The sequence below is a fragment of the Mizuhopecten yessoensis genome, unplaced genomic scaffold, assembly GCF_002113885.1.
Source record: "Mizuhopecten yessoensis strain PY_sf001 unplaced genomic scaffold, ASM211388v2 scaffold11177, whole genome shotgun sequence".
Lineage (NCBI taxonomy): Eukaryota > Metazoa > Mollusca > Bivalvia > Pectinida > Pectinidae > Mizuhopecten > Mizuhopecten yessoensis.
This window is the reverse complement of record NW_018408918.1, coordinates 690,623-717,452: the sequence shown is the minus strand read 5'-3', so window position 1 is coordinate 717,452 and position 26,830 is coordinate 690,623. Positions and strand designations below refer to the sequence as shown.

The 26,830-nt window shown below is 36.1% G+C and overlaps 1 protein-coding gene across 2 annotated transcripts in view; it reads left to right on the top strand.

Moving 5' to 3' along the window:
• Window positions 1-26,397, top strand: part of LOC110440260 — a 100,661-nt gene extending 74,264 nt beyond the window's left edge. For both annotated transcript variants that reach the window (XM_021483226.1, XM_021483225.1), the window contains 2 exons: window positions 4,555-4,650; window positions 22,448-26,397. In XM_021483226.1, coding sequence (XP_021338901.1) covers window positions 4,555-4,650; window positions 22,448-23,026 — 675 coding nt within the window. In that variant the 3' untranslated portion in view covers window positions 23,027-26,397. The remainder of the gene's footprint in view (window positions 1-4,554; window positions 4,651-22,447) is intronic.
• The last annotated feature ends 433 nt before the right edge of the window (window positions 26,398-26,830 follow it).

The following is a 26,830-nucleotide window of genomic DNA, read 5'->3' as shown; positions in this document are numbered from 1 at the left end:
CAAAAAACGAAAAAAAACAGCAACAAGATACTAGTAATACTAAAGTGTCAACAAACCCACAATTCCAACTCAAAATTGATGAAGCTATGACAAAATAACGTGATGAAAAGAAACTTATCGCCACAAGTACAAGGAGAATAAGACCAGGTTATCTTGAACAGTATAAGCTTCTACTGCTTTATCGAAAGCACCTGCCATGCAAATCTAGGTCAGATCCAATGTCATGTTCTCAAAAGTAGAACCAGGGTAGTTAAAACAAAACGACAAGGCACTCGAATAAGCATAATCAAAAATATTAACTATTATGTATATATATCGCACATGAGAATTTGCTTTTCAAATAACAGCTTTGGGATATTATTGATATTTTCATGTGGGGATTTAAGTGCTGTATAAGTGCCAAAAACATACTGACATATCCTAGACTGAAATTTGATATCCACAAATAAATGACTCTCTGTAGATCTTAATATAGAAATAAGAATAGAAATAGGATATTGGAAAATGTTGTGTTGCTATTGTGGTATACAGTCTGCCTGCAGATATGTAAGTAGTCAATCATGTTGAAATATGTTTGGTATTGTGTTCCTGAAGATGTATCAAAACTGACAACAATGCTGTTTTTATGGTCTAAAATTCACTTCAACAAGCATGATTTGTTGCATTGACTCCCGTTTCCTTCTGCTGATAGCTGTGATCTCTATAACATCCTTCCCATCCATTATTGATGATGTCTGTGTGCAGTGAGACAATTTCCATCCCCTTCTGAGAATTTCTTTGTTCCCTATAATAGTTTTAAGTCTGTACTTAGACAATGTTGGTGTTCCCTAGATCAGTTTTAAGTCTGTACTTAGACAATGTTGGTGTTCCCTAGATTAGTTTTAAGTCCCTACTTAGACAATGTTTGTGTTCCCAAGATCAGTTTTAAGTCTGTATTTAGACAATGTTTGTGTTCCCTAGATTAGTTTTAAGTCCCCTACTTAGACAATGTTTGTGTTCCCAAGATCAGGTTTAAGTCTGTACTTAGACAATGTTGGCGTTCGCTATATCAGTTTTAAGTCTGTACTTAGACATTGTTGGTGTTCCCTATATCAGTTCTAAGTCTGTACTTAGACAATGTTGGCGTTCGCTATATCAGTTTTAAGTCTGTACTTAGACACTGTTGGTGTTCCCTATATCAGTTTTAAGTCTTTAATTAGACAATGTTGGTGTTCCCTATACCAGTTTTAAGTCTGTACTTAGACAATGTTTGAGTTCCCAAGATCAGTTTTAAGTCTGTACTTAGACATTGTTGGTGTTCCCTATATCAGTTCTAAGTCTGTACTTAGACAATGTTGGTGGTCCCTAGATCAGTTTTAGGTCTGTACTTAGACAATGTTGGTGTTACATATATCAGTTTTAAGTCTGTACTTAGACATTGTTGGTGTTCCCTATATCAGTTCTAAGTCTGTACTTAGACAATGTTGGCGTTCGCTATATCAGTTTTAAGTCTGTACTTAGACATTGTTGGTGTTCCCTATATCAGTTCTAAGTCTGTACTTAGACAATGTTGGTGTGCCCTAGATCAGTTTTAAGTCTGTATTTAGACAATGTTTGTGTTCCCTAGATTAGTTTTAAGTCTGTACTTAGACAATGTTGGCGTTCGCTATATCAGTTTTAAGTCTGTACTTAGACAATGTTTGTGTTCCCTAGATCAGTTTTAAGTCTGTACTTAGTCAATGTTGGTGTTCCCTATATCAGTTTTAAGTCTGTAATTAGACAATGTTGGTGTTCCCTATATCAGTTCTAAGTCTGTACTTAGACAATGTTGGCGTTCGCTATATCAGTTTTAAGTCTGTACTTAGACAATGTTTGTGTTCCCAAGATCAGGTTTAAGTCTGTACTTAGACAATGTTGTTGTTCCCTAGATCAGTTTTAAGTCTGTATTTAGACAATGTTTGTGTTCCCTAGATTAGTTTTAAGTCCCCTACTTAGACAATGTTTGTGTTCCCAAGATCAGTTTTAAGTCTGTACTTAGACAATGTTGGTGTTCCCTATATCAGTTCTAAGTCTGTACTTAGACAATGTTGGTGTTACATATATCAGTTTTAAGTCTGTACTTAGACAATGTTGGTGTTCCCTAGATCAGTTTTAAGTCTGTACTTAGACAATGTTGGTGTTCCCTAGATCAGTTTTAAGTCTGTACTTAGACAATGTTGGTGTTCCCTAGATCAGTTTTAAGTCTGTACTTAGACAATGTTGGTGTTCCCTAGATCAGTTTTAAGTCTGTACTTAGACAATGTTGGTGTTCCCTAGATCAGTTTTAAGTCTGTACTTAGACAATGTTGGTGTTCCCTAGATCAGTTTTAAGTCTGTACTTAGACAATGTTGGTGTTCCCTAGATCAGTTTTAAGTCTGTACTTAGACAATGTTGGTGTTCCCTAGATCAGTTTTAAGTCTGTACTTAGACAATGTTGGTGTTCCCTAGATCAGTTTTAAGTCTGTACTTAGACAATGTTGGTGTTCCCTAGATCAGTTTTAAGTCTGTACTTAGACAATGTTGGTGTTCCCTAGATCAGTTTTAAGTCTGTACTTAGACAATGTTGGTGTTCCCTAGATCAGTTTTAAGTCTGTACTTAGACAATGTTGGTGTTCCCTAGATCAGTTTTAAGTCTGTACTTAGACAATGTTGGTGTTCCCTAGATCAGTTTTAAGTCTGTACTTAGACAATGTTGGTGTTCCCTAGATCAGTTTTAAGTCTGTACTTAGACAATGTTGGTGTTCCCTAGATCAGTTTTAAGTCTGTACTTAGACAATGTTGGTGTTCCCTAGATCAGTTTTAAGTCTGTACTTAGACAATGTTGGTGTTCCCTAGATCAGTTTTAAGTCTGTACTTAGACAATGTTGGTGTTCCCTAGATCAGTTTTAAGTCTGTACTTAGACAATGTTGGTGTTCCCTAGATCAGTTTTAAGTCTGTACTTAGACAATGTTGGTGTTCCCTAGATCAGTTTTAAGTCTGTACTTAGACAATGTTGGTGTTCCCTAGATCAGTTTTAAGTCTGTACTTAGACAATGTTGGTGTTCCCTAGATCAGTTTTAAGTCTGTACTTAGACAATGTTGGTGTTCCCTAGATCAGTTTTAAGTCTGTACTTAGACAATGTTGGTGTTCCCTAGATCAGTTTTAAGTCTGTACTTAGACAATGTTGGTGTTCCCTAGATCAGTTTTAAGTCTGTACTTAGACAATGTTGGTGTTCCCTAGATCAGTTTTAAGTCTGTACTTAGACAATGTTGGTGTTCCCTAGATCAGTTTTAAGTCTGTACTTAGACAATGTTGGTGTTCCCTAGATCAGTTTTAAGTCTGTACTTAGACAATGTTGGTGTTCCCTAGATCAGTTTTAAGTCTGTACTTAGACAATGTTTGTGTTCCCTAGATCAGTTTTAAGTAACTGCTGACATGCTCAGCATTACCTAGAACAGTACTCTTTCTGTACCACAACCAAAATCTGAAAACAATTGGTAAACATGATGAAAAATGTGTACTCTGCACCTATAAAAATATTTCTTGTCAACTGATGGGTGCTGATGTTAGCAACACTTAATTGTATTACACAACTGTCTTGTGCTGTAACTAACTAAACATAAGACAAGTAACAACAAAGTCTCTTGTCGTGTGTACACGGCAACGGGGACCAGGAAGCACATATTGTTGTCGTGTGTACACGACAAGCTTAGGGTACAGAAAAAGTTTAGTCACCATTGACAATGTCTGTGTTCCCTAGAACAGTTTTATTTAAGTAACCGCTGACATTGTCCACATTACCTAGAACAGTTTTAGGTCCCACTGACGATGTCTGTGTTCTCTAAAAGGGTCTTCATTCGTACTGTGTTTAATTGAAAGGTTTCCGGTTTCTTCTGACAAGTCTAGTTAATATAGAAGACTTTGGTGTGTAAAACAGTTGTTTTTGGTCAACACTCTTAATTTAAAAAACAACAGATTTGATTGCATCATTAGCATAATTTACCATAGTTCTTTCCATTAGTGAAATCTTTTTTGTTGCGTATAGCAATTAATTGCGACCAGAACCGTGCATGACTTGCATGCAGACTGCGTGTAATAGAATGTGGTAAGTTTTTATAGTCTCCTATAACGCTGATGTGTTGGTTACTTGTTTTGTCCCCGCCTTTATATGTGAGAAATATTGTGTTACCCATGTCTGCCACGTCCAGTCGTGATAATTTGTCCAGTCGTGATTAATTATCGTGAATTACAGACTTCAATTCTTAAAAGATTTTCATCAAAAAGGTCAAGTATCAAAATACCACAGATGAGTTTGTATTTCAGGATCTGAAGGTCAACGTCTAGGTCACTAATGCTATTTATTAGTCAACAAGATTAAAATCACTGTTAATATTTGTAAAAGGATGAAATATATTTTACAGGGGGCAGTAATGTCTTAAAGACTACTCTGACAACACGTTTGATATGTACATTGTTTGTGTAGAAAGTAAAACTTTGATACGTCTTAAAGCCGTTTTGTAGTTCTCATGAATAGGATTATCTTTTCGTTGCAGGATGAAAGAAACCTTGGCCGCAGTATGAGGGCAGCTCCACGACACGTGCGACCAGCAAAAGGAGGGTCAAGGCCATCCTCAGCCTCGAAGGACAAGGTAAGTTTCATATAACAACATGACTGTCCAATCTCCACAACTACTGTAGCATTGTAGCTCTCCCTCTGAATAATAAACTGATTTTTGACATATCTCTTTGACATTCAGACAGACTTATATTAAACACATCGACTTGATTCTAACCTTAATAACTGAATACTCTCCGGGTTTGGCAGATAATATCGTTTATGCAGATTTTTCTTCACATTCCCATACCTGGTCTAACCCAACCTGGGTGTAAATCCATTTCTAATGAGCACTACCTAATTAGGCCTCGTTAATCTGACATCCTTTGAAATTATATCAAAATTTCATGTCACCCAGGGTGTCGGATTAGATAGGTAACATAATTATGCATACCTAACATCATCAAACCTGGTATGTTGACTGAATCGGTGTTCTGAGTGGTCAGGATTGTAAATCACAGGGTCTCCTTTAACTTTACAACAGTATTGTAATGGTCTATTACTTTCATGCATGGAGATATAATTTTTGTGGTATTTTAATGGTACCTCCATTTTTTTTAAATGCACACGTTTTCACGAAAGAAGTTACATTTTGAAAATCCGCTAACACCGTTTTAGTTAGACCATATAAATTTGGACCCAATACATGTACTGGATCAGAAACAAAGGGCGCCAGCACTGAGTCATCAAACATATACATTTCTGACGTAGACTTCTTTCGTAAAACTTCTCATAAGGTGTGACATTTTCTTGCCAACTGTTTTGATGATGTAATTCAATAAATGTTTCAGCTGAAGTGCATTCTATGTGATACTGTATCTGTCAAGAACGTAGTACGCGCATACATAACACCCTCTTATAATATACTGAGCAAGCAGGATTTGTTGGGATCTGAAATAATTGGATCAGCGACACATTACGTCCTGTAAGACCAATTGCTATAAAGATATTAACATCAGACATAAAAGGAAGTGAATCCCAGGTGTTTATAGACTCGGAAAAGACCATCCAGTCAATTTTTAGTAGATCTTAGGTGTAACTGATAAAACATAGATGTACTTCTGTCTATATAGCTGTAGTGTTTTGTAGCTCTGTGGTGTCAAAAAGAGGAGAATGCTCCTGTCTGCACAGCTGTAGTGTTATGTAGCTCTGGCATGGACGGAGGAGAGAGAAATGCTCCAGTCTGCACATGCAGCTGTCGTGTTTTGTAAATCTGTGGTGTCAAAAAGAGGAGAATGCTCCTGTCTGCACAGCTGTAGTGTTATGTAGTTCTTTGGTGTTGGACTGAGGAGAGAGAAATGCTCCAGTCTACACAGCTGTAGTGTTATGTAGTTCTGTGGTGTGACAGAGGAAAGAGAAATGCTCCTGTCTATATAGCTGTAGTGTTATGTAGCACTGGTATTGGAAACAGCTGTAGTGTTATGTAGTTCTGTGGTATTGGACTGAGGAGAGAGAAATGCTCCAGTCTACATAGCTGTATCATTATGTAGCTCTGTGGTGTGACAGAGGAAAGAGAAATGCTCCAGTCTACACAGCTGTAATGTTATGTAGGAACTGTTGTACAGTATGAGACTAAGAAATATGTTACTTCATAAACCATTACACACAAATCTTCATAAATATTCACGAATGATGCCTCCAAGTCCCACTGTCAGACTTTCAGGGATCGTACATTATTCCCAACTGTACAATCCCAATAACGATTACTGATACGACATTGGCATCAGGCAAAACCACAGACATTACGATTCAATAATACATTATACGTCATATTAAAGATTATTGTGAATGTAGCCGTTTCACATTGTTGTCTGTCCATAGCTAATCTGTATCCAACACGGAAGATGTCACAATATATTTATAATTACATGATTCCGTGACAACTTCCTGTTTGTAATGTGCGTATCAGCCTCTAATCTGTCTTTGAGGACGATAGAAAAAGGCCAATACATCCTAATATGCTATTAGTTATGCGAATGAATATGGATGGAGAGTTTCAGTGTTGTATATAAAAGCGGTTTGGCAGCCTCGTAGCAAATTCTACGTAATTTTCCCGTCTATCCTACTCTCTCTTTTCCCCGTTGTTGATCTCTGATAATAGTGAGCAGAGAAAATGGTTCAGACATTCTGTTGATATATAGCCAAAACCATCTATAACAGAAACCTGTTTATTACTAAAACCTGTCTATAACAGAAACCTGTTTATTACTAAAACCTGTCTATAACAGAAACCTGTTTATTACTAAAACATGTCTATAACAGAAACCTGTCTATAACAGAAACCTGTTTATTACTAAAACCTGTCTATAACAGAAACCTGTTTATTACTAAAACCTGTCTATAACAGAAACATGTTTATTACTAAAACCTGTCTATAACATAAACCTGTTTATTACTAAAACCTGTCTATACAATAACCCGGTTTATTACTAAAACCTGTCTATAACAACAAATACCTGTATAAAGCAGTCAAATTTATTTAACAAAGATTATTCTATGTATAGTCCTTATAATACCCAATACAGTAAAACCTTTACTATAAGGCCATCCTCTGGATAGTCCTAAAAGAGGTCTCTTAATGCAGGTTCCTGTTTCCATGAAATCACTACGGTGGGAAACGTTAAAAGTAGTCTATTAGCACAGGTGGTCTTTTAATAGAGGTAGTAGTAGCGAGCAAAATTGTATGTGGTCTCTTAGAACAGGTGGTCTCTTAATAGAAGTGGTTGCATGAGAAGGTTTGATTGTATAAGAATCAAATCTTTGTAACTGATATTTGTCTACAATGTCACCTATGTAACCATTACCTGTCTACAATTTCACCTATGTAACCATTCCCTGTCTACAATGTCCCCTATATAAACCATTACCTGTCTAAAATGTCACCTATGTAACCATTATCTGTCTACAATGTCACCTATGTAGCCGTTACCAGTCTACAATGTCACCTATGTAACCATTACCTGTCTACAATGTCACCTATGTAACATTTACCTGTCTACAATGTCACCTATGTAACTATTACCTGGCTACAATGTCACCTATGTAACCCATTACCTGTCTACAATGTCGCCTATGTAAACCATTACCTGTCTACAATGACACCTATGTAACCATTATCTGTCTACAATGTCACATATGTAGCCGTTACCAGTCTACATAGGTGACATTGTAGACCGGTAATGGTTACATAGGTGACATTATAGACAGGTAATGGTTACATAGGCGACATTGCAGACAGGTAATGGGTACATAGGTGACATTGTAGACCGGTAATGGTTACATAGGTGACGTTGGAGATAGGAAATGATTACATAGGTGACATTGTAGATGGCTAACGGTTACATAGGTGACATTGTAGATTGCTAATGGTTACATAAGTGACATTGTAGAGAGGTAATGGTTAAATAGGTAACATTGTAGACAGATAATGGTTACATAGGAGACATTGTAGACAGATAATGGTTACATATGTGACATTGTAGACAGATAATGGTTACATATGTGACATTGTAGATGGCTAATAGTTACATATGTGACATTGTAGACAGATAATGGTTACATATGTGACATTGTAGACAGATAACGGTTACATAGGTGACATTGTAGTCAGGTAATGGTTTATATAGGTGACATTGTAGACTGGTAAAGGTTACATAGGTGACATTGTAGTCAGGTAATGGTTTATATAGGTGACATTGTAGACAGACAATGGTTACATAGGTGACATTGTAGATTGCTAATGGTTACATAAGTGACATTGTAGACAGGTAATTGTTTATATAGGTGACATTGTAGACTGGTAAAGGCTACATAGGTGACATTGTACACAGATAATGGTTACATAGGTGACATTGTAGGCAGGTAATGATTACATAGGTGACATCGTAGACAGGTAATGGTTACATAGGTAACCATTACCTGTCTACAATATCACCTATGTAACCATTACCTGACTACAATGTCACTTATGTAACCATTAACTATCTACAATGTCACCTATGTAATCATTACCTGTCTACTACCTGTCTACAATGTCACCTATTTAAACCATTACCTGTCTACAATGACACCTATGTAACCATTATCTGTCTACAATGTTACCTATGTAACCATTACCTGTCTATAATGTCACCTATGTAAACCATTACCTGTCCACAATGTCAACTATGTAACCATTACCTGTCTACGATGTCACCTATGTAATCATTAACTGTCTACAATGTCACCTATGGAACCATTACCTGTCTACAATGACACCTATGTAACCATTATCTGTCTATAATGTAACCTATGTAAACCATTACCTGTCTACATTGTCACCTATGTAACCATTACCGGTCTACAATGTCACCTATGTAGCCATTACCTGTCTACAATGTCTCCTATGTAAACCATTACCTGTCCACAATGTCAACTATGTAACCATTACCTGTCTACGATGTCACCTATGTAATCATTAACTGTCTACAATGTCAACTATGTAACCATTACCTGTCTACGATGTCACCTATGTAATCATTAACTGTCTACAATGTCACCTATGTGACATTTACCTGTCTACAATGTCACATATGTAACTATTACCTGTCTACAATGTCCCCTATGTAACCATTATCTGTCTACAATGTCACCTATGTAAACCATTACCTGTCTACAATGTCAACTATGTAACCATTACCTGTCTACAATGTCACCTATATAAACCATTCCCTGTCTACAATGTCACCTATATAACCCATTACCTGTCTACAATGTCAACTATGTAACCATTCCCTGTCTACAATGTCACCTATGTAACAATTACCTGTCTACAATGTCACCTATATGAACCATTACCTGTCTACAATGTCACCTATATTACCTGTCTACAATGTCACCTATGTGACTATTACCTGTCTACAATGTCACATATTTAACCATTACCTGTCTACAATGTCACATATGAAACCATTACCTGTCGACAATGTCACCTATGTAACCATTACCTGTCTACAATATCACCTATGTAACCATTACCTGTCTACAATGTTACCTATGTAACCATTACCTGTCTACAACGTCACCTATGTAACAATTACCTGTCTACAATGTCACCTATATTACCTGTCTACAATGTCACCTATGTAAGTATTACCTGTCTACAATGTCACATATGTAACCATTAGCCATCTACAATGTCACCTACGTAACTATTACCTGTCTACAATGTCACGTATGTAACCGTTATCTGTCTACAATGTCACCTATGTAGCCGTTACCAGTCTACAATGTCACCTATGTAACCACTACCTGTCTACAATGTCACCTATGTACCCATTACCTGTCTGCAATGTCACCTATGTAACCATTACCCATCTACAATGTCACCTATGTAACCATCACCTGTCTACAATGTCACCTATGTATCCATTATCTGTCTACAATGTCACATATGTAACCATTAGCCATCTACAATGTCACCTACGTAACTATTACCTGTCTACAATGTCACATATGTAACTATTAGCCATCTACAATGTCACCTATGTAACCATAACCTGTCTACAATGTCACCTATGTATCCATTACCTGTCTACAATGTCACCTACGTAACCATTACCTGTCTACAATGTCTCCTATGTAACCATTACCTGTCTACAACGTCACCTATGTAACAATTACCTGTCTACAATGTCACCTATGTGACTATTACCTGTCTACAATGTCACATATTTAACCATTACCTGTCTACAATGTCACATATGTAATCATCACCTGTCTACAATGTCACCTATGTATCCATTACCTGTCTACAATGTCACCTATATTACCTGTCTACAATGTCACCTATGTACCCATTACCTGTCTGCAATGTCACCTATGTAACCATTACCTGCCTACAATGTCACCTATGTAACCATTTCCTGTCTACAATGTCACCTATGTAAACCATTACCTGTCTACAATGTCTCCTATGTAACCATTACCTGTCTACAACGTCACCTATGTAACAATTACCTGTCTACAATGTCACCTATGTTAACGTTATCTGTCTACAATGTCAGCTATGTAATCATTACCTGTCTACAATGGCACCTATGGAACCATTATCTGTCTACAATGTCACATATGTAACTATTAGCCATCTACAATGTCACCTATGTAACCATTACCTGTCTATAAAGGCCACACATGTTTCAGCTGAATGCAGAATTTATTTCCGATTTCCTTCTCATAAGATTGACAGATATGTGTAATTACTGAACTTTACTGAAACTGTGCTGATCTGAGATTAAATATGAAAGTTAAAGTACAAACTTTAAAGTCCTGCTGCTGTCTTTTGGAATTACAAATTATAATGGCAAATCAATATCTGACATCCTCTGCTCTGTATTGTACCTTAGTGATTACACTTGTCTGACACAAACATACCAACAGGGGATTCCAAATATCGGCTGGACAGTGTATAGGGTCTCCATGTATTTGCACTACAGCAAGACCTATTTAATCTGACCACTGAGTATAAGATTCAACATAATGATGCAGTCTCATTTCTGATGAATATATGTTACGTAAGAAAACTTGTGTATTTCAGCATTCTGTCTAATCTGACTGACATGTTTTGTCATACAGGTTGTCAGATAAGACAGGTTTTATCATGTATGTCCCAAGATGAGATGTAAATATAATTAAGATTTAAAAAGTTTCAAGATTTCCTGAGCCAGCTGTAGATTATTGGGAATATTATATAATGAAATGGTAGTTTGTTGTTGGCAGCTTAGTGAACAATAACACTCAATCTGACTATATGCTGCCACATACTTTTTAATGGAAATTTCACAGAATTGTAGCCTTGCATATGAGTTTCACCTCTAAATTGTGACATAACTTAATCGCATGTGTTTCAATGTCATATTTCCTGTCTCTAAAGTCACAAAGTCTGTCACAATTCCTGCTTGGGGTCTTGAGTCTGTCACATTTTCTATCCCTTAAGTAACAAATTCTGGCAGATTTCCTTTTCTTGATGTCAAAAGGCCTGTCACATTTTTGTCCCTGGGGTCACATGTATTGTCACATTCCCTATTACTAAGGTCAAAACTTTTTGTCACATTTCCTTTTCCTGAGGTCAAAATTCTTAACACATTTTCTATCCTTGAGGTCACAAAGTCTGACAAAACGACATTTCTCATTCATGATTTCACAAGATCTGTTGCATTTTCTGACACTGATGTCACAAGGTTTGTCACATTTCGTGTCTCTTAGGCTCAGGTTCTTTCACACTACTTTTCTCTGAGGTCACATTTCTTTACCCATGGCCACAAGGGCTGTCACACTTTCTGTATCTGAGGTAATTCTTTCTGTACCCCAGGCCGCAAGGACTTTCACACTAAATTTTCTCTGAGGTCACATTTCTTTACCCGTGGCCACAAGGGCTGTCACACTTCCTGTATCTGCAGTCACACTTTCTGTATCCCATGCCACAAGGGCTGTCTCTGAGGTCACACTTCATGTACCCATGGCCACAAGGATTGTCACACTTCCTGTCTCTGAGGACATACTTTCTGTACCAGAGGTCACAAGCGCTGTCACTCTTCCTGTCTCTAAGGTCATACTTTCTGTACCAGAGGTCACAAGTTCTGTCACACTTCCTGTCTCTGAGGACATACTTTCTGTACCTAAGGCAACAAGGACCATCACAATTCCTGTTTCCGAGGCAAAAAGCTGTAAACACGACATCTATAGCTGCCCAAGCACCCATGCTTTCCTTTTCATGTCACAACTCTCATGGTGTATATAACAATTACTAAATCCTTCTTTCCAGACAAATCCAATTACTTTGTCAGAAGTCAGTAAATTGCCTAATAATTACTTAAAAACTCACCCGAGGCCTGTTAAATCCTTGTCTGTTTTTGACCAGAGACCACTTAAATCTTGTCTTGATTGACCCCTTGACCTTGTAGCTTCAATCTTTACAATCATCCCTGTGACACCGCATAACACTAAGCATGGTTAAATGGAGCTTGCCAAAATACCAGTATGTTTGTCAAAATTTCATTATGACCTGGCCATGGTCAAGTGAAGCTAGCCTTCGCCCAGTAGTTTATTATTGATTTCTGTACCAAATATCTTTTACTTCACTTCCTTCTGTTGTGCCTTGTGTGTAAATGGCTCAGGTATTGGGACTTTTAGTGAAAGGAAGGGTTAAGTGGGAGAAGGAAGCATGAAGGAAACAGGGGAAAGTGAGGATTTTCTAATTTATCATGACCATAAATCAGAGAAGACTTAATCAAACATTCTTTTTCAAATTTTTAATTGATTTTTTTTCACCAAATCTTATTATCTTTGCTTAATGATAATTTGAGATTCTTATTTATCACTTTATCACAACCTAGGTTGTCTCAAGTGGTTCACAAATTATTATAAGGTTCACAAATTATTATCCATGGTTATTGGGCTATTGCAACCAGCCAATATCTGTCTCAACACCCTGTGGAGCATACAGCCGGTGTTGCCATTTCGGCGATCACAGCTTGGCATTCAACAGTTCCATCACTGCCCAACCACATACTCATTTACAGCTGAGTAGACTGGAACAAGTATCTTGTTCAAGGATACAACACAGTACCATGACAGGACTCAAACCCAGACCCTTCGGTCATGAGCCTGGATATCAGCTTCATTGTAGGGATACTTTTCATACAGGTTTTAAATCACCAGGACAAAGTGGCAATTTCATTATGACATCCTCCTCGTATATGCTTCCCCCCTTCTGAGGTGTTATCCCCAAACCCAATTATTCCTTAGGCTGTCCATTTTTACACTGCATATGATTAATGATATAACTGATTAATTGATTAATCAATTAATAATGAGAATTAATCCGAAATTATAACATTTTCGACTTTATTACCATTCTGTGTATCATAATTAACAAAGATTTCAGTAGAAGAGAGAAAGGAATGCACCCTAGTGTAGCTTCCCAGACAGGGAAACCTACTAAGTCCACTCTTGACCTGACCTCATCCATCTTTTACCTACGGGAATGGTTTTCCTCGAGAATATATATGTGTTCCTGTCATCCAGGTGGGTGTGTACAGTGTACTTTACCAGTGTGGTTGGGTTACCTTGCTTGCTGTCTAGGATCACCTAGATCCTGATTGCTGTAGGTACCTTGGGTATCCCATTACAACTCAGTTTGAACTAGACAAGACAACTGAAGTTATAGTGAAAATTGAATTGTTATGTTGATGATTGTGTTGTTATAGTGATAACTAATTGTTATAGTGATAACTTAATTGTTATGTGATGATGTTCAATTAATGGTGGTTACTTCATGTTAAATAGTTATAATCTTGTTATAGTGATTATCTTTGTGTTTATTTAGTGATAACCTTGTAACTATAGTAATAGCCTTGTAATTAAAGTCTGCATGACCACCATTATTCTAGGATGGAATCGGCCTGGATTCCGAGCATTATTCCCAACTTATAGTTTCCTAAAGGCTGTGGTAAGCCAATGTCAATGATAAATATTATTGTAATGTGAAACTGTCTGATAGCTAAGATAAAGATGCTATGTTTGAATTGGCATAATTCACAGAAATCCGTTAAATGTAGTAACATAAATATTATTTAGAAGTTACCATTTTTAGCTCACCGTCAGAAGGACAGTTTCAACTTTTCTTTCTTACTAATTCTTCTTCTTAAGAACCATGAAGTGTACATTACTATTACAAAGCTAGTAGATTTTGCTCAGGGTGAACTTATGATTGCTTCTTCTACAGATCTATAAGGACTGGGCTAATGATAGTTGACCATTAGCTAATGCTAGTATGAAGGTTCTTGGTTCAATTTACCTTGACCCAGTTTTCAAGGTCACAAGACTCAAAAAATTAGAACTTTCAAAGTATGTATGTACTTCTATTTAAGATCAATTAGTCTAAGTAAAAATGTTACTTCAGCACATTGAAATGAAGGCTTTCTTGGAGTAATTATTTAATACCTATTTTTAATTTCTTAGAGGCCAAACGTTAAATAAAACTTGACTTCTTCTTAAGGTAGCAGAGTACAGTAGAAATGGCCTAAAAATAAAGGGCATGTCTCAGATACACAACACACCTACATATATATATATATATTTATAAACTACATTTTGAACACATTATTTTTAGAAGAATTAATTATTGTTCAAAAAGTGTTTCCCAAGATTTGGGAATTGTGAAAATCATGGTTACCACATCAAAAAAAAAAGCAAAACATGGAAAAAAAGAAAAGAAAAGAAAAGAAAAAAAAAATTTGACCCCCGCAAGTAGTATTTTTTTCTTAAAACCAGTCTTAAATTAAATATCACCTACTCGGTAACAAAAATACTCACGTTTAAGCAAAGGTAATTACTGTTGATTTTTCATAATATTTACACATGTGCTGAGTACAAAACAGACTACATGAAAAGCTAGCTTTTGTTGTGTAGACATAGATTTGTAAATGGCCCAAACTGTAATCTCGAACCAAATTCATGGGTTTTTTTTTATTATGAAGCCCAAATTGTCCACTTCATCATGTCTTTTTTGAGGCACGTAATATTACAGGGGTTGTTCATTGTACAAAAATATCACCAATGGCCACTGTACGCTACTGTACACTGCTACCTAAGAGATAGAGTCATAAGGTATTTAGCCTGTAGCTTGCAGGTTGAAATTATGAGGGCTATCAGGTTTGTTCACGTATATGACCTTGACCCATTGTCCAGGTCACAAGGGCCAAATGTGTTTGAAACTGCATGCAACTTCTTCTAAAGGTCAATAATACGTAAGTAGTGATATGTAGACTGTATTTGATCACAGTCCAATAGAATTAAATCATTTAGGGCAAACTTTAGGCTGTAGCTTGCTAGCTAGGACAACAGGCAAATGAATTTTGTTTAAGGAAATTACCTTGATCCACTTTGAAGTTCACATGTGTGAAATACAGACAGCTCATTTATCCATAATTGTTGAGTAATGATATTTGGCCTGTTGTGTTAGCTTGTTTAAAGTTCCTTGATTGAGTTTGAAGGTCAGAGGTATGGGATATGCATGTTTGCCAAAAACATTCAATAACAGATGAGCTTTATAGCTTTTAGACATTTTGTTTTCACTCGAATTGAAATCTTTGAAACAATAGAAGTCAGAACGATGCCAACTCTCAATAAAACGAAATGTGAAATACCGGCTGTGTTTAGTGACATATTTCTGAGTTAACTCGTTGTATAGAACAAGAAAAAAAATTACGCCATGTTTACATGAAATAGATTTCATTTCTGTTCTTTTTAGACATTTTGTAGATTCTGCTATATTGTTTTTCCCCTGAAATGTTTCAAACACTGGCAGATAAATATTTTACACGTACATGTACATGTACGTTAACTACCTAAAAAAGACTGACAATCCTCCACCAAACACGGGTCAGATCCCTAGACAACAATTCCACCACTCTTAACCCATTCATTCCTAGCAAGAAACAAAATCTGGACAAAACAAATTAGTCTAGAATATGTCACATGTAGGCAATTTAAGACCAAGTCCCGCTTGGAATGGTATTGATTGTGGTCAAATATTGTATAAACTTTTACCAGCAAAAACTGTTCTAGACCATGACAGTTACCACACATCATTTCAGAACAATGTGGGTACGATGTATACATATCCGTACAGAATCTTGGATTCTGATTGAGGCTGAATGTTGACATAGAAAAATCGTAAAAATTGATCTGTTTGCTTTCTGACTGTTTGCCTGGCCAGAGAGGTAGTAGCCTCTCGTCAAGTGGCACATAATTATCTAATGGCCGGCTTCTCCAAGCCGCGGGTCTGTACGGCATATGTATTACACTGCGTTTGGTGTATATATTGCCTTATTGCGGATAGTTTCACCTATAGCATTATTTACTGCACTGGGGTGAATATTGCTGATATTGATGTCTGTATAACTCTGAGTTGCGATACTTCTGATACAATCTCATCAGTACTCTGACCGGAATTCTCATAGCATCGGGTGACCAGTTTCTGAATGGCTCAGAAGAAATTTGCTGAGTTGAGGAATGAAAGCAAAATTATGCAACAAGATTCTTAACATTTTTCAACAATGCTTAGTCTTTATTTTAAACAGGACATTCAGTTTGTAATGACTGCCTTTACTCTACATGTAACTTTTAATTGTACCAGCCTTTCTAATAATAATTAACACATTGTATTTAAACTGTGATTGCGCCACAGTCAGATGGAAATGTATCAGGTGAAACTGTTGATTTATTTTATTCATAGGGACATTGCAAGAGACTAAATTCCATGATGGAATACAAAACAAAACAAAATGTATGATAAAGAATGGAATGATATGTTTGGATCTCCATATGTCACTGCCAAAAACTGTACCCGTTAAATTCTAAATTGCAAACTACATGTACCATATTAGCTTTAGTAAATCATCTCAGAAAAGAAAATGATACCTGGCTGAATTTTTATGAAAAATAATAATGAAAACGAAAATTTAAAAAGAGAAAGCAGCTGTTTTGAGAGTGAAAATGACATCACGTAATTTTGTGTGTGATCCTGCAGCTGTGATGTGCTCAAAAATGGATTACTATTATCATCTGAAAGGTCTGGTGTTAGAGTACAGGTAGATTGGTAATGACGACAGACATATTGGAGGGACGTAATTCTTTTTTACATTAATCATATGCCAATCCTGAACTCCTATCACGTACGTCAGGAGAGCCATTAGGCCAGAGAGGTTAGCATCGTGTTGGCCTTACTGTACCATTCCACTGTCTACAGTCAAATCAGTGGTGGGGAAACTGTACACAGATTCCTTAGGGGACCAGTCAAATGTCAGCGTCTAAAAGGTTTCGCCGATGTCAAATCTTTACAGCTTTTGTAGGACATCAGTGTGTAGTCCGATTCTTCAATTCACCTTTGAATGATGATTTGACCATGATCATGATGATCGTCACCATGTCTTCAGTCGTAAAATATAGGTTAACAAAAGCTCTGGTATCTGTCCTATAGCAGTACAGGTTAAGGCTGAAAGCCAACCACGCTTCTACTGTACTGTTCTTATATCTTGAAATTATTCCCAGTAAAGATACAGAGTGATATCAACGTAAGTAATATTGTGACTGGTCAGGGCACAGTGGTTCAGCTCTCTGCTTTATTCAAGTCCTTAGGGATCAAACCCCCATGGTGGAGATATTTTTGTGAATAAGGCAATTATATATATATAAATGTTTTCACGTAAATAACTCTAAGTTAAGAGCAAGCAACGCCAAGTCGTAATTGTTTTATACTCAAACTCTGTATCATAACAAGAACTGGAGTTGTGCCACGTTTCTTCGCGCTTTGACCTTTTAACGTGACTTGTAATAGAAGAACATGTTAGTTTCTGTTGACTCTTTTGACCTTGAATAATACTTTTGACCTCTGTCCACTACAGCACGACTCGAGTCTCACTCAGCCACTCCTTCCATTGGACAGTAATGACCAGCAACCTCCGGACCGCGTGTCCGAATACTTTAACTCCACCCTCTGTCCTCACCTCCGCTCTAACAATTGGTCAGTCCTTGACCGCTCACCTCTACGGCCAAAACATACTGAGGTCGGCTCTATATGTTCCCCTCAACACCCAACACAGGTATCGGTCACTCCACTTGACCACTTAATCCACTGTATATGGCAAATCTCATTCTAATCTTGTAAATTATCTCATGATCTTAAAATACAGTACCTAGTGCTGTTGTCAAAAAAAGTAAGGGTTAGCTATATCCCTGATTTTTTTTTGTTGAAAATCAAATAATTGTATTCAATATCATTATTGGTATGATAAAAATACTTCTGGGAACAAATACAGTTGTAAGAAAAACTTATTGTTCATCTTTCAAAGTACAATGTAATTCTATTGTAATTTTCTGACTCTAATTAACTAAGGTTCTGTTCATTTAAGAACATTTACACATTCCAAAAGACTGAAAACACCATATCTTAGTAAACAATATAAATATCTATAATTTTTTGCAATAGTAAGTCATGTTCTCCTGTTGGTCCGTTGTCTTTGTCTTTCTTCACAAACGGTGTTCGTTAGCTCATCACTTAGGCCTAGGTTAACGAGTTTGTGATGATGCTATTGATATTACCTTTTGCTCAAATTGTCAAATTTTAAGGATGACCTGGCTTTAGTTTTCAAATCCTGAAGAAGGAACTTGAGAAACATGTATTTGGTTAACTTGTAATTACATCAAAGTTGTCTATAAAGATACTGTAAAGTGGTTTTTTTTCTTTATTTAATGGGCTCTATATAATTTTCATGATTTTCCTGGAAACCATTTTTCTTAAAGAAAAAATACAACCCATAAAATTAGCAAATTCATCATTACCGTAGCACTTCCTGCTTTGGCCTGTAGACCTGAAACCCACAAATATAAATCCCACTAAATTGACTATTTTAACAAATCCACAAAAATTGGGACCACGAAGGTCAGATAAATGATATAGGATGAGTGTTTTGCCATATACAGTGGACTTTCCGTCGAAAGCATGAAAAGATTTGCATGCGATCTTTGTTCATGTTTCCTTTCTTTCCTCCACTCTTCCTAGATGGTTCGGTTCCGTAAGTTGTCTTGTATACTGTATGGCTAGTCGTTAGTCCTATGTAGTGCTGACGAGGATTAGTGAAATGCTGTTGTTTAAGAAAGGTTGTTGTTTGTGAGTTAAAGTATAGGAAATTGTGTGTTTGGCATTGATGAAATGTGCTATGTAGTAGCCTGCTGAGAGCATGTTTATTGCTAAATAGAAATTTTGTTTTGTTCCTATAATTTTTTTTCAATAAGAACAAAACCTTGTTGGTTTACTCAAGATAATTTTGTGCATGCTTGGCTGTTATCAATAGAACTATAATCGTACAGATTTTTTTTTATTTCATTGTAAGTACCTATATGATAACTTGATCATGCACAGTGTTTTGGCTGTATATATACAAGTAGTTTTAATTACTGGAGTCCATTAAAATTTTCATTAAAACCTATTTTAGCCCATTGGGTTGTTTTAATTGTATGCATGACAAGCCTGTATGCCTGATTGTCAGTTATTTTTTAAAAATGCATGATTCTCAATCTAAATGTAGAAATAATTAAATTCAACATATTGATTTGAATAACAAAAATACTGTTGTACAATTTTAATCTCAGAATGCATGATAATAATCTGTTGATATTTATGTAATTCAGACATTTGAATAGGGTCTGTGTTGTTATGATAAATATATTGAAGATATGCTAATTGTTTTATTAAGATCAATACATGTATAGGGAGATTCAGTGATATTCAAAAAACACCCTCAATGAAAAGATTCAGTTCTTTTATCCAGATCACTTTCCGTCCGTCATCCGTCGTGCGTTAACTTTTTACATTTTCAACTTCTTCTCAAGAACCAGTGGATGGAATTTTTCCTACCCCAACCCCTGGGGCCAGGGTAGGACCCAAAAGGGAAAATTAACCAATATTTCAAAAATCTTCTTCTCCATTCTCAGAGGTACTACAGTCAATTTCAGTGCATGGATAGAAAGATCATCAGGAGCTTTATTGAAATTGTCAAATTCAGGACCCCTGAGCCATCCGTTCCCCCTTGGGGAGGGGGTAAAGTTTACTATTGTTTATATAGGGAAACAACACTTTTGTGTATATTTTGACAATTTTCTGTAGGAAATTATTCTTACCTGGTGAGAATTATCCTTGGAGGAAGATGGTTTTAAAATGTAAAATTGGGATTCCTACCCCAACCCTAGGGGCCACTCAGGGCAGGCCTTAAAGGGAAAATTTACCAATATTTCAAAAATCTTCTTCTCCAGACTCAGAGGTACTACAGTCAATTTCAGTGCATGGATAGAAAGATCATCAGGAGCTTTATTGAAATTGTCAAATTCAGGACCCCTGGGCCATCCGTTCCCCCTTGGGGAGGGGGTAAAGTTTACTGTAGTTTATATAGGGAAATAACACTTTTGGGTATATTTTATCCATTTTCAGCAGAAAATTATTCAAACTTGGTCAGAATCATCTTTGGTGGATGATGGTATTACATTGTAAAATTGGAATTCCTGCCCCATCCCCAGGGACTAGGGCGGGGCCCCAAAGGGAACGTTTACCAATATATAAAAATTCCTATCCTTTGATGACATGACAAGTATTGTATTTCACTTAGTTTACATGCTGATTTCCACATCACATCTAAACAATAAAATAAAGCTATCAGTACCTATGATATAACTCAGGTGACCGCTAAGGCCCTTGGGCCTCTTTTTTTTTTTATCTCACCTGGCATGAAACGCCTGTGAATTAATTTATGCGAGTGTGTAGCAAATGTCGCCAGTTGTGAAAATTTATTCATATTAATACAGTGTATCGATAAAAGTTTGCTTGAACTTTATCAACAAGAACATTTTGCCTTAAGAATCTGTGTTTTTGGCCTGTAGCTGGCTTGCTTGGGAGGAAAGCTTTCCGATTTTTGCATATAATTTATTTTAGCCCACTTTTCACAGTCACAGGGTTTAAAACTTCAAATGCTTGCATTGGCAAAACATGAGAGTTTTACTACTCTTGCTTACTTTGTTCAAGTCAATACTTTCACCCACCTTAAGAGTCACTGTGGTCAAATGTGTTCTATATATCCTAAGATCTCTTTTACATTACCTTGAGCCTAGAATTATAAAATTTGTTTTGTAGCTTGCTGGTACAAACAGCATGTTTTTTTTGCTGAAATATGTTCACCTTTACTTGCTTTTAAGGTTGTGTTAAATATTTCAAAAGATATCTAGAGGTCTAAAGTCATGATACCTGTCCTATATAGCATGCTTTGGTGAAGGGAGGGCTGTCAATTTTTTTGAAGAATCTCTAACGACTAAAGTTTTGATTAATCATTTCCTAAAAGAAAACAATACCTTACAGATTGTATAAACAAAGATAGAATCAATATTACAATGAGTGTATAAATGTAAACAGGGCCAGACCACTGGTTTCGAACCATGGACCCCCAATCATTACTCTATCATTCTAACCAACTGAGCTAGCTGGTCAACAGTAGAATCCAAGTTCAGTAGCTTAAAATATATCCAAATGAAATTACTGTAAGGGAAGGTTACTGAATGTACCAAAAACTACTAGTGATTTACTTGCAGTGAGACAGGGACACTTAAGTAAACTACCTTGACCCACCTCAAGGTATATATTGTGTTAAATTCAGACTTCTGTAAAACCAGGAGGCCTAGAGTCATGTTGTTTGTCCTGTTGCGTGCTTGTGTTGATGACCCTGAAATCTGATGAAGTAAATGACTTTGGGCCCTCTTCTCAAGATCTCAAGGGTTAAATATTATGTTAAGAATAATAGAATAATAACAAAAACACAGGGGTGACAAGTGACTATAGGGCCAACAGGCCCCAAGTGTTTTGTTGGCATATTTCATTAAGTGGCGCTAATGACTTATATGTAGATAATCAACTTACAAATAATGTAAATATTCATGAATACGTAGTGCATACCTTTTTAGGCGAAACCAATGATATAAAAACTGCTAAAATTTTGTGAAATAACTCCTGATTGCATTGGCTATTTAACCATTACAAAAACTCTCAATATAATTTAATAAAAAAAAAAAAATCCTATTTAAGAGAGAATAAATTGACCCATAAAGTACCTGCGCAAATATTATACACGAGTGCACACAATATGCGAATAACGGTAGTAACAAGTTAACTTAATTTATTTACAGTGTCAATATCAATTGTGAGATAAGATAATGAGTGTATAACGTGAATTTGTTATTTGTTGTTTCAGGACCTCATAGAAATGTTAAACAGACAACAGCACATGATGTTACAACAACGTGAACAACGTCATCGATTCCTGGAGGATCAGAAAATAAAACAACATGCTCAACAGGTAGTAAACCGCGCTCTTCTCCAGGACAGCTTCGACGAGCGCAAAATAAACAGTAAGGACACGAAGGAAATGAAACAATTACTCAATGATGCCTTTCCATTGGCTGGAAATGCGCATGAACATTTATTATCATCCAATGGAATTGTAGACGATACGAGAAAATCTGTTGAGGGCGATGTTACCCCTACTAATTATGCGTATCAATCACAGACAAACAAGTCTGGTTCAAACACGCCTATATCAGCCCTGGACCAATTAATGACTGAGGGGCGTGTCTCCCATCAGTCTTCACGGAAAAATAGTTCTCAGGCCGACAACGGAGATTTTTTCGATACAGGTAGAAAGGACCTTCCAGAGGAAAAGAATGATGAGGCTGAAAAGACAGAGAGCAGCGACGAAAAGCTTCGTCAGGAAGGCGAAGGGAAATATATGCAAGCTATCCGTGATGAGCTTCAACGTCTTAATACCTCATAGAAAAATCTAGCCGATGAACATTTGGGGAATATGATTTAAAATCTGTGTGAATTAACCACATCATGAAGTTGTAGTTATAATGTTCAATTTAGGCTTCTCTTGTGCATAATCATCAAAAGACATTAAGATGTTTTAATTTTCCTGTATTCTTTTTTCATTTTTTGAATGATTTTATTAAATTCTATAATTGCAGAAACATTGTTCTAAATGTATTAGATAAAGCCATTAGTACATTGTACGTTAATAAAACAATACACGTGTGCCAGGTAGCATATACGGTCCACATCTGCCATTGTTTTGTAAAAGAGAAAATGTTAACTTTCAATGACAGACGATACATTCCTTCAGCTAGAGCAAGTATTATATATTTCTCCTCAAGTTTATCATAAAAATAATGTGAAGCAGTCACTTCTGAGATAGACTATAAGGCAAAATAACATTCTGCACATTTAAGAAACCCTGTTCTCTGTAAGGAGTGTTGGGAATTTATGGACAGGCAGTAAAAGTGGAACAGCGTATCTAATCCACTGTCTCAAACAATGTCTGAGAAAATGTCAATGCCAATATATAATCAACCTTTCCAGACAGAATGTGAAACATTAGTCAGCAATCCACCTTCCCAGATGAAGAATGTGGGGAACAGGGTATCGTATCCACCTTCCCAGACAGAATGTGGAATGGTGTATCGTATCCACCCTCCCAGAAAATGTGGGATGGTGTATCTTATTGTCTTTCCCAGATAGAATGTGGAACACAGTCAATACTCAACCTCCCTGGGTAGAGAATGTGGCACTGTATATCTCATCCACATTCTCTGATGATGGTTTGAATCCACCTTCCAGAGAATGTGGAATGGTGTTTCCTATCCACCTTCCCAGACAGAATGTGGAACACTTCCACACTACTCCACCTCCCTGGGTAGAGAATGTGGCACTGTATATCTCATCCACGTTCTCGGTTGATGGTTCTTATCCACCTTCTGGTATGCAGAAAGATGTCTCTTTTCAAGATAGAATTTGGCACTTTATGTCTGATCCACTAATCCAGATAGAGAACGTGGCACAGTGTACTTAACCGCAGAAAGAGAATGTTGTATCGGATAGAGAGTTGTACATAAGTAATCAAGGGTGACTAATTTATTAGGGGGTCGTCTGATCCACGTATTCTGTGATAATTGTGTGTAATTAATTTCTGGTCATAGGTGTATATGTGTATGTGTTATAGTGTACAAGTGCAGGAAACATTTGTTGGTGTAACATATTGAATCGTTTTAACTGACACGCTGTTAAAAACATATTGCACTCATTAGAAAACACGTTGATACATTTTGTTCATTTGTAAATTTACGAAATGATAAATTCTTTAATTATACATTTGTATAGCGGTTTAAAATATTTTTTTAACTATGTGTACCTGTTGTGTTATTTTCCTTCACTTTATTTTTTACATGTAGGTTTGATATTTGCATGTAGGCAGGATAACCTTGCAATTGTTTCAGAATTTTGAATATTTAGTTTTTCTATTTTTTGTCAATTAAATTTAAATGTTATCTTTCAGTTTCTGATTTGATAGTGCTATCAAAGTGTCCACAGTAATACTTCGCTGTCAATCAAAGTGTCTGCCCATACAAGTCCAAAGGGAGACATCATCTTCGGACACAACTTTATGACAGGCTCCAAACTTTATGGTAACTTTGGAAACTGTTCTGCAATCAAATTAGATCTTCTCCTGTTGAATATTCATTAGGTAGATGATTTATAATGTAGAAATTATGTGACTTGTATTTATTTGGACTATTTGTTTTTTGAATTTATTGATAATGACTCTTAACATGGTGTGTGTACTACAAAATTACCAAATAGATTGGTTATACCTAGAGCACTATTTCTGTTTTGTAAACAGATGCCATAAAGGTATGATCTATAGATAAATTTTGTCATATATAAGCTACTCACATTACGAACTTATGTCCATTAACAATATTCATGACCAGAAAATATACAAGATTTTCTTTTGGTAGAGCCCTTTTGTAATTAAGATGCATGATAGAGTTAAGTATCATATATACTTAAATATGTAAAATATGAAGTGTTCCATCTCCCATCCACTTATCACTCCACTGAAAACTGTGCAGGGAGATAACTAACTGCCCAGTAAACTTGTTGTGACATTAGAATGTCGGGTATCATATATTATTTGTATAAAATTATATTTTCAAATGAAATTTATCGTTTATCTTAGAATGCATGGTATGTTTAGGGTGATGGTATCATCATTTTGAATAAGATACTTAACCATTACATAAATGTATACTTTCCTGAATTAATGGACCATCTTAAACTCAAAATCACCCAGAATTGCTAGTGTAATCTCATGCATTGTAAAACAGTGGAAATTTTCCTTAGTACAAATTTTAATCAAATTTCTATTGTCCTAAATTGCTGATGCTGAATAATTTATGAAGATATTTACATAATCACTTAAAATCATGTTTTCTTCCCATTGCTTAAACAGCACACACTATACACCAAGTATGTATATGCCCCTCAGATTATGTTTCAATGATTTTTGAAATGGTCCATCAAGTTAGAATCAAGTTAAACAGAAAATTCTAAATGTAATCCCATCCAATACCATGTACCAACACTATATTTCTGTCAGCTGTGTTTCTTACCATGATACACATATATAAACTGTAGTTTTGTAGCTCAAAACAATGTTGAATACAGGCATCATGGATGTATCACCACGGAATTAGATAAGTCCGTAGTATCACATAAGACTTGATAGAGTGTTTGTACTGGATTATAGATTCATTTTCACCGTGTTTTATTGTACTATACCCTTGCTAATAATCTGGAATTGCTATTCGAAATTTTAATTTTATTTCTCCCCTTTAATAGTAGTGTTCTGTTGTTGGAAATTACTTTTATGCTTGTTTGACTCACTGATTGAAATAAGTTGATATTTTCATAGATGTCATTAATGCGAAAACATAACATTATGATTAAACTAAAACCTCATTATATTGCCATCCTTATTGTCAGGTAAATTTTCGGCGTTGTAAAGGGGTTTAGCAATAGATAAGGGGAGACATATAAATGAATTGCTTTGAAGAAAATAAGGATAAAAGACCCTGAAATATTTTGGCAGTATTGATGTTTTGCTGTATTTGGTATCGGTGCATAACTTGACATTTATATGGTAGCGAACTTGCTCAAAGCAATCAAGAAAATGCAGATCATGAATTTTGTCTCATAACTGGAAAAAGATTCATCAGGATGTCTGTCTCATATCCTTTTTATTTGTTACATTCAGATTTTGTACACTGCTCCTTCTTCATATAGTTTTTACAATAAAAGCTTCACAAAGATTAAAATTGTTTGTAGCTATAATACGCAATACATGTTGTGGTCCAAGGGAGGCAACTTTATTTAAAAAAATTGCAGATGGTGGGTGCTATGGTCCAAGGGACGCAACTCTTATTCACAATTCATGATGTCGGTTCCAAGGTAATCCGAAAGTTCCATTCCAAGAGGTGCATGGTATACGAGTCACTCAAGGATTGATTTTACTAAAGGCCACATTCGTTTACCACGATCTAATCGGTTGAACCAGTTGGACCAGAGTTTGTTGTTTATGAAATAAGGTTTGACCAGAGACGTATAATACATCTCTGGTTTGACCTAGTAATCTAATCCTGCCTGCATAAACACGACTACTGCAGCAACTACACATCTGGGAGAACTTTAACTGCTTAAAAGGTCTTGATCTATATACAGGCTGTTCAATTCACACATTAAA